A 9,324-nucleotide genomic window follows, 5' to 3' on the forward strand; every position below is an offset into this window, starting at 1 on the left:
CAGCGGCTGAGCTGTGACTTTGTTTTTAACTATTTTCAACGATGAAATATAGCAAAATCAGACAATAGTGTTATAGTCAGACAATGTAAGTCACTTAATATTAACTTCTTGTTTATTGTATTGTATTAAATCAGTATCACATTTACAAACTCCTTTAAAAAGTCATTAAAAGCTGGCACTCATCTTAGTTCATCTCGATCTCACATCTATAATCAACGAAGCTCTCTACACTGCGCAATGAATCTCTCACTTTGCTTATGAAAGGATTCGTGAGATACGTCTGTGATACATTTGAAGTTCCCCTGAGCGCAATCAAGTATGATGATGATCGGGTCAGTCGCACTGGTGCTCCTAAAAAAATGTTTATAGTCGCACGCAGTAGTTTTCAGTCGCAAATGCGACTGAAATGGTCGCACTGTAGAGCCCTGACAAAAGAATAACCCAGCACATCTAGACTTTGCAATATTTACCCACTCTTCTTTGCAGAACTGCTCAAGTTCAGTTAAATTTGATTGGGAGTGTTTGTGGACTGCAGTCCTCAAGTCATTCCACAGATTTTCAATAGGGTTTAAGTCTGGGCTCTGACATTCACCTTTTTCTCCTTCAACCACTATGGTCAACATGGTGTGCTTTGGGTCATTGTCATGTTGTAAGGTAAACCTTCCCATTGACAACTTTCTGGCAGAGGGCAGCAGATTTTCCTCAAGAATTTGAAAGTATTTTGCCCCATCCATATTTCCTTCAATCCTGACAAGTGCTCCAGTCCCTGCTGCAGAGGAACACCCCCATAACAAGATATTACCACCTCCATGCTTTACTGGAGGAATGCTGTTATTTGGATGGTGAGCTGTAGTGGATTTCTGTCAGGCATATCGTTTGGTGTTGAGGCCAAATAATTTTAGTCTCATCTGCCTCCGAATCTTCAAGGTGTGTTTTGGCAAACTCAGTTGTGACTGCATGTGGCCTTTCTTGAGGAGTGTCTTTTGTGTTTGTTTTTTTGCAACCCTCCCATACAAGCCACATTTGTGGAGAATTTGTAATGTTGTCATGCGCACACAATGACCACTCTTTGACATAAATTCCTGCAACTCTATCAGAGTTGCTGTAGGCCTCTTGGTCGCCTCTCTGACCAGTTTCCTTCTGGCTCTTTCATCCAGTTTGGAGTGACTGAAATGCTCCAGGAAAGCTCTTCATGCTGAGCTAATCAAAATCACCACAGCTGATCACAGTTGAAGGTCAAATGGCTTTGTGTGCCATTGAAAAGGTGATTAGCTACGTCAATTTTTCCAACTCGGTGATTTAAAAAAAAAATAAAAATAAAAATAAAAATTCTAACATGTTGGCGTTATATTTTTCACTTGGAATGTTATAAGTTGCACTGAGTAAATACAGCTGGATAAAACAAACTGTCCATCTTCATTTCAGGCTGCAAAGCAACAAAATGTGATTATTTAAAAGGGGGGTGATTTCTTTTCTATACCCACTGTAGCAGATGTGTGCAGCTGATGGGCGTTTCTATTTTTAGATGATCTGCAAAGGGCCTGCTAAGGGTTTTTAATGCTCCTATATACTTGGACATCTGATCCAGTGCTAATGAAACTTGACATTTGTTAAAATATTGTGCAAAATACTCTGGAATTGGTCCTAAGGGGAGCCAAGGTTTAGTTGACAAGCAGCGATGGTTGTTGGCATGTTTAGATATCAGATCTAAATATATATTCTGTCCAGTTGAGACGGAGGTAAACTTCAACACCCGTAATGCAATGAATTTTTTCTGACTGTCTTGAGATGGGATACAAAAATGCAAAACTATCTAGTTTTTGCAGAAGTCTGCTGGATGATGTGAATTTTATTTTATTTTTTATTTTTTTGCTTGCTAACACGAACCAATCAAATCTTGGTTCAGGTAACAAAGTAGACATTTATTCATTTACATATTCTGCCGACACTGTAATGATACAAAGCGTGATGAATCTGACAATTTACCTTATAGTAAAGTGGATAAATGCTTTTGAATGGTTTATTTATTTATTTATTTTTAAATTTATATATATATATACATTGTATATGTATGTGTGTGTGTGTGTGTGTGAGAGAACCATTCCTTGAAGCTATGGTAGACTGAGCATTCAGTGGTTTGTTGGGATGTTAATGTTCACTCATGCTTGTTGCATGATCTCCTCATGTTTCTAATGTTCCTCTAACCTTTCCTAACGCAGCAGGCAGCTGTACTGGTATGTAAAGCCTGTGTTTTATTTATTTTTTTAAATTTTTTTTCTCTGCAGAGTGTGTGGCTTGGTTTTCATTTATTTTCCCATACGCTCAAATGCAGTAGCCTGTGTTGGTGGTAAACTACTTCACTAGTTAAAAGGGGTGGGTGATGAGAACAAGAACATTTTCCATCGCATTTTCCCCCTCCTCCCTGACTTTGAATTTACAAGTTGCCCATTTAGAGAAACTAAACCTCTGAAGGAAATGAATGTCCTTGTTTTATGAAGAACGGAGCCAATCTGCTCGAGTGATCTCTAAAAATTACTTTGAAACGAGAAATTTGCATCACCCAGTCTTGACAAACTGTCAGTCCATTCAGTGTCCTGTGACCTCCATACATATTACGTGCATGGCTCCATTTTTGCTTGGTTGTTCGTGGTCTCTGTATCTAAAATGGTGTTTGTAGCTCATTACATTCATTTTGTTCTTCAGGAGAGCAGCCAGAAGACAAGCCATCCGTCATCCCACCAAGATTGAGAAGGACAGCAAGGGCCCGACTAAAGCCACCACCACTAAACTGGTCTATCAAATCTTTGACACCTTTTTCTCCGATCAGATTGACCAGAACAATAAAAATGGAGGTGGAGTGAAGAGACACCGGTGTGGTGTCTGTGAGGTAGATTGTCCAAAAATTGCCTTTTATTGCAACCAAACTATGCCTGCAATGTTGGTGTCAACAAGGTGGCATTTCTTTATCTTTCAGGTGTGTCAGGCGCCAGATTGTGGCAAGTGCTCAGCCTGTAAGGATATGATCAAGTTTGGAGGCAGTGGCAGAAGTAAACAGGCCTGTCAGAAGAGGAGGTATGCTAACTGTGGGCAGTCTTCATACTTGCGTAATCATTCTGCTTGGCAGAAATGTAGTATTGTTTCCATGTGTTGTGAAATGAGACTAAATGTCAGTCACTAGTGTGTGTGTGTGTGTGTGTGTGTGTTTTTTTGTTTGTTTTTGTTTGTTTTTGTTTTTTTTATAAATGAATTGTGACTAACATGACAGACAGTTTTTTTTTTTTTTTTTTTGTATTTGCTACAAATTCATCTGTTCTTTCTAAATCTGACTTGCATTTTAAGTAATCACTGGTCTTTTCCTTTTGTTAATTGGTTTGATTTTTATTAAAGTGAGGGTGTCAATTTTTACAGGACAGTGCAAGAATTTATACATTGATTTGCCATTAGATTTTTCACTCCTTCCTGAGCAGATATGTTGCTAACTAATGTCTTAATCATGTAACATTTTAATTTCTGTTGTTTTATTAGCTTTTTTTTGTCAAACCGACTTTGACGTGCTTTAAGTCAGTCGTTACAATCTGCCCTCACTGTTGCTTTTGCAGTGCCTCATTGTGTTCATGTTTGTTTCGTATGTGTTCAGTGCTGTGCTAATGCTAATAAAGAGCAGAATCATCTTTAGTCAGCATGCTGCCCCCTGTCGTATAGAGTGAGAATAGGAAAACAATTGAGAAGCTCTTTATTTCCTGCCAGTTTGTTATCCAGCTCTATGGCCTTGGATTTGTTTGCCAGAATAAAGCTAAATGGGAGTCTTGTCCCTTGTCCAGATGTCCCAACCTGGCAGTGAAAGAAGCTGAGGATGATGAGAATATGGATGAGGAGGAAGTGTTGCCACTTAAGGAGACAAAGAAAATGTCTCAGGCAAAAAAGAAAAAACAGACGAAGAATAAGATCAGCTGGGTGGGCGAGCCCATCAAGGTATGTGATCTCTATCTTACAATAAGAACCTGGATGCCCACTTGCCGGACTTGAGGTATCGATGTTGTCCTTTCAGACTGATGGAAGGAAGGAGTACTACATGAAAGTGCGTGTGGAGAATGAGGTGGTGGAGGTGGGAGACTGTGTGTCTGTCAGCCCTGCTGACCCATCACATCCCCTCTACTTGGCCAGGTAACCTTTATTGAAGCAAACCTGGGTTCTTGGCAATGTATTGCTTTAAATTGGTAAGCCAACATTTTCGTTATGATTCTAGGATTACGGCATTGTGGGAGGATGGAGAGAAGATGTTTCATGCGCACTGGTTTTGCCGTGGGACTGATACTGTTCTTGGAGAGTCATCAGACCCTCTTGAGCTCTTCCTTGTAGATGAGTGTGAAGATATGCAGCTGAGTTTTGTCCATGGCAAGGTCAACATCCTCTACAAGGCTCCAACCGAAAACTGGTTCATGGAGGTACAGATGCTGAAGTCTGACATTGTGTTGGTATCACACTGGGCAGGAGATTTTAATATTTGTATGCTTTCAGGGTGGGATGGAGGATGACATTAAAGTGATCGAAGATGATGGCGAAAGCTTCTTTTATCAGCTCTTGTATGATGGTGAATGTGCCCGCTTTGAGTCACCACCTAAGGTCACACCGTCAGAGGACCGCAAGTATAAGTGAGTGCTCCGTTTAGACCTTGTCTTTCTTACAGGTCTTTTTTTTTTTTTTTTTTTTTTGTGTAAGGAATAGGGAACGAGAGGCTCAGGAATTGCCTAATGTCTATGAACCCCTGGAGGATGAGGAGAGTGACTCTAAGGTCTTTTATGGTTTGGCGACCCTAAAGGGCGAGCAGCACAGAGTAGGGGACAGTGTCTATCTTCCCCCAGAGGCCTTCAATTTTGCGTAAGCTTTTATTTTTATTTTTCCCTGCCTTAAGATATTCTGAGGGTGAGAGCCATTTTATTAAAGGTATGTTTCCCTTTTAGTCTAAAGGTTGCAAGCCCTGTGAAGCGTTCTCACAGGAAAGATGATGTTGATGAAGATCTTTACCCAGAATACTACAGGAAGTCCTCAGATTACATCAAGGGCTCAAACCTAGATGCTCCGAAGCCCTTCCGTATTGGGCGCATCAAAGAAATCTTCTGCAACAAGCGCAGTGATGGCAAGCCAGACAGAATGGATACCAAACTGCGGCTCTATAAATTTTACAGGTGACACATTTTCTTCCTTTTAAGCAGGTCCGTTGGCTAATATAACTTTTTGAAGTACAAACTTTAGCTTGAAGTTTCCACTAAGGCTGTACATAAACTTCACCGGAGTTCTTTTCATGATGACTGTTGCTTTCAGGCCTGAAAACACTCATAAAGGACCAAAGGGTGCCTACCATTCTGACATAAACCAGCTTTACTGGAGTGATGAAGAGGTGACCGTGAACATGGCGGAGGTGCTAGGCCGCTGTCAAGTGGAGTATGCAGAGGACCTGGTGGAAAGTGTGCAGGACTATTCAAGCAGAGGACCTGATCGCTTTTATTTCCTAGAGGTGAGGATTAGGGATGGGTGTTAAAGAAACAAATGGATGGTGGCATTGATCCAACGAGCCATGGTGTGCCTATTTTTCGTCCCAGCTGAACTGCAAAACTTTCAATAAAGCATTAGAGCAAAGTTTGTCTCAAGTATTTGTTTTCTCTTTAGGCATACAATGCCAGGACTAAGAGCTTTGAGGATCCTCCCAATCATGCACGATCAGCAGTGCATAAGGGCAAAGGGAAAGGAAAGGGGAAAGGTAACTCTTTGATTTATAACTTTGCGGTGTCAATCATGGAAACTTATTCAGAGTGAGTTTCTTCTTGCTGTGCTCTGTTCTGTTTCATTTGTCTAGAAATTGCCCATCACGAATGCAGTATTGTTTAAAAATCATGACTGCCTGTGGGGGACACAAAAACAGCTAAAATGATGTTTATTGTGGTTTTCTGCAGGTAAAGGGAAGGGTAAAGCAGCCTCACAGGAATCACAGGATCAGGAGCCGCAAGAGCAGACGGTCCCCAAACTGCGCACACTGGATGTGTTCTCCGGCTGTGGTGGTCTATCTGAGGGTTTCCATCAAGCAGGTTGGGCTTCTATTCAAAACCGGTTTATAGAGCTATATTGTATTGCAGGGGTTTTTAGTTAAAGTTCTAAGAGGTCCCGTCTCCATATTTCCTTCCCAGCACAGGTTTGGACTTTTTTTTTTTTTTTTTTTTTTTTTTAGGTTCAGGGATTTCTACATTTTTGTATTTTGCTGAAGTATATTAAAAATGATGTTCGTAATATGCTCTGATCATGAGCAGAGAAGTTAACTAATAGTTAAGCTAGGTTGTCTTTCCTTGCCATCTGCAAATTTCCAGTAATAATTCATGTTTTTAACATGCTGATTAATGCTAAATGTAGATAGAAAAGTCTCATCACAAACTTGGTTTATTTGAATGGTTTGAGTCATGTATGAAACGGCTGCTGCAATTTGCTGCATTCTCATTTTCTGCAGTGTTTTAGATAAAGTATCAATTTATTTTGCTGCTCAGTGTTTCTGCTACTGTTAAAATAATCATATCATCTGTAGCTCTAGTAGTGTTTTACATCTTTAGCAGGGGAGAGAATCACTGCAGTGCAGTGATGAGAGGGCATTACCATAAATGACCCTAAGCACTTATTGTGTACGGCTTGATTGTTTTGCTACTCCCTTTAAACTGTAGAAATGGTAATGGCTGGGGTCCAGAACTGGACTAGAGTCCACTATTTGAGGACCCCTGTTAAATTGTATCTTGTATCTTATATATTTCTCTTCCCAAACATCAGGTGTCTCAGAGACTCATTGGGCCATAGAGATGTGGGATCCTGCTGCTCAGGCATTCAGGTTGAACAATCCAGGCACCACGGTCTTCACAGAGGACTGTAATGTCCTGTTGAAGCTGGTGATGTCTGGAGAGAAGACCAACTCTCTTGGACAGAAGCTGCCGCAGAAGGGTGACGTGGAGATGCTCTGCGGTGGACCGCCCTGCCAAGGCTTCAGTGGAATGAACCGCTTCAACTCGCGCACATACTCGACGTTCAAGAACTCTCTGGTTGTCTCGTATCTGAGGTTAGCAGAATGAGTCTTGCTATAAAAATGAGGCTAGTTTGCCTGTTTGGAGGAAGAAAAAAAAGACTTTTTATGCGTGTTGGAATATTGGACACAGTGGAAGTGCTAGGACGCATTTTATATATATATATATACACACACACACACATATACATACATTTATTTTATTTTTTTCTCCCTTCCTCTTTTAGCTACTGTGACTACTACAGACCCAAGTTCTTCCTTCTGGAGAACGTGAGGAACTTTGTGTCATTCAAGCGCTCCATGGTCTTGAAGCTCACGCTGCGCTGTCTTGTTTGCATGGGCTACCAGTGCACCTTTGGTGTGCTACAGGCAAGTTTTTTTATTTATTTATTTTTTATTAATGTAATGAAGTGGTTGTTGATTGATATCAACTTAGTGGACTACTGAGTAGGGCTGCATGAATAATCAAAATTAAATGGCAATCGCGATTAGACAAAAACTGAGATTGTCATGCGCATCTTGGGAAGCACGGTTCTGTGATCAGTAGTAAAGCCAGAGGGCGCTCTTGCACTGAAACTCAAAATACGCCCACAGAAGAAATCGGGAAATCCCTATAGGGGTTACTGAATAAACAGAAGATTTAACTGCTTTCATTGATTCAACGTGACTGAAATGAACTCTTTTTGTAGTCATGTGTTTATTAGAGTTCGTCTTTATTATAATATAAAATTATAATAAAGTATCTAATGCAATGTTAATCGACATAGCCTTTATCACTGCTTAGAATACTATGAAATGTTGCTTGCCTTATTCTGTGTAAGAAGCCACATCTCACAGAAGGATTTACTTCAAACTCACTTCATAACGTCAGTCGAGTGTTTGGAGTAAAAATTATATTAAATGTGGTATTTCCACTTGCTTTCAGATGCAGCAGCATTTACTACACAGAGCCTTGGTTCACTGACAAGCTACGCAAACAGCTTTCATAATCGCAGAACGACTTCAACTTCATAATCGTGTGTGATTTTAAATCATCTGTGATTATGAATGCGGTTTTGTGTACCTTGTCAGTGAACTACGGCTCTGTGTAGTAAATGCTGCTCCATCTGAAAGCATGTGATGGAGATTAACTACTGATCACAGAACCGGCTTTATTGACGAGATGCGCATGACAATCGCATTCGATTAATCGTGCAATCCTGCTACTAAATGCACATTTTAAAAATGTTCTTTTTTTTTATTTGTCACTCTTAATGTCTGACTTTTGCAGGCAGGGCAGTATGGGGTGGCCCAGACCAGGCGCAGAGCGATCATCCTGGCTGCAGCCCCGGGTGAAAAGCTGCCCCGCTTCCCTGAACCTCTGCATGTGTTTGCCCCACGGGCGTGTTCTCTTAGTGTGGTGGTTGATGAAAAGAGATATGTTAGCAATGTCACTCGGTAAGTATTTGTGAATCTCAATGGTGGCATCAATTGAACAAATTGTCATTTGCTGTGCTGATCTTATTACACTACTTTTTCCAGTGGAAACGGAGGCATTTATCGCACCATCACAGTGCGGGACACAATGTCTGACCTCCCAGAGATCCGTAACGGAGCCGCATATCTGGAAATCTCCTATAACGGTGAGCCGCAGTCCTGGTTCCAAAGGCACATTCGTGGCTCTCAGTACCAGCCCATCCTCAGGGACCACATCTGTAAGGTCAGTTCCTCTTGAGTAAGGGCTGCACGATTGACAAAAATCATAATTGTCGATTATTCCCTTGAAATTGCGATTTTTTTTTTTTTTTTTATTTACGATTATCACAATTTACATTGAATGATGTTTATACCATTGTTTGATGCAACTGCATGCAGTATTTTTATATGAAAATAAACAAGCTGAAAACACTAACTGAAACTTTTATTGCATTTCTATAGTATTAAGCCTCAAATGTCAACTATACATCGGATTGGTTTCTTTAAATTATAAAAAAGTACAAATATGAATGGTATTGTTATACTAAAACCAAAATAATGGGAAAAACCCTTAAGATAACATGTAGAAAGAAAAAAAACTCATCTTAAGCGCGCAGAATAATATAAGTGGACTTAACAATTAATTGCCGCTTTGAACGATTGCGTAATTGTGGCATCCATAATTGTAATGGAGATTAGAAATTCGATTAATTGTGCAGCCCTATCTTGAGTGCTTTTCATTTTCACCTTGAAGGTGTTTTGACATTTGGAAAGGAGCTACGTGGCTCATCAGTGGCTTTAAAAAAAAAAAAAAT

General features: G+C 40.3%; 1 protein-coding gene across 2 annotated transcripts in view; it reads left to right on the forward strand.

Annotated features, from left to right (window-relative positions):
• Positions 1 to 9,324, forward strand: part of LOC107670489 (DNA (cytosine-5)-methyltransferase 1-like) — a 17,888-nt gene that overhangs the window by 5,764 nt on the left and 2,800 nt on the right. The window contains exons 15-29 of one of the 2 annotated variants that reach the window (XM_016463107.1): positions 2,704 to 2,887; positions 2,975 to 3,072; positions 3,822 to 3,972; positions 4,049 to 4,164; positions 4,247 to 4,445; positions 4,519 to 4,653; positions 4,706 to 4,878; positions 4,962 to 5,186; positions 5,323 to 5,515; positions 5,668 to 5,758; positions 5,952 to 6,083; positions 6,808 to 7,090; positions 7,282 to 7,423; positions 8,325 to 8,491; positions 8,576 to 8,753. In XM_016463107.1, the coding sequence (XP_016318593.1) occupies positions 2,704 to 2,887; positions 2,975 to 3,072; positions 3,822 to 3,972; positions 4,049 to 4,164; positions 4,247 to 4,445; positions 4,519 to 4,653; positions 4,706 to 4,878; positions 4,962 to 5,186; positions 5,323 to 5,515; positions 5,668 to 5,758; positions 5,952 to 6,083; positions 6,808 to 7,090; positions 7,282 to 7,423; positions 8,325 to 8,491; positions 8,576 to 8,753 (2,467 nt within the window). The remainder of the gene's footprint in view (positions 1 to 2,703; positions 2,888 to 2,974; positions 3,073 to 3,821; positions 3,973 to 4,048; positions 4,165 to 4,246; positions 4,446 to 4,518; positions 4,654 to 4,705; positions 4,879 to 4,961; positions 5,187 to 5,322; positions 5,516 to 5,667; positions 5,759 to 5,951; positions 6,084 to 6,807; positions 7,091 to 7,281; positions 7,424 to 8,324; positions 8,492 to 8,575; positions 8,754 to 9,324) is intronic. The other variant, XM_016463108.1, reaches the window with a different exon arrangement.

This window comes from Sinocyclocheilus anshuiensis, unplaced genomic scaffold (assembly GCF_001515605.1).
Source record: "Sinocyclocheilus anshuiensis isolate Anshui unplaced genomic scaffold, SAMN03320099.WGS_v1.1 scaffold476, whole genome shotgun sequence".
Taxonomy (NCBI): domain Eukaryota; kingdom Metazoa; phylum Chordata; class Actinopteri; order Cypriniformes; family Cyprinidae; genus Sinocyclocheilus; species Sinocyclocheilus anshuiensis.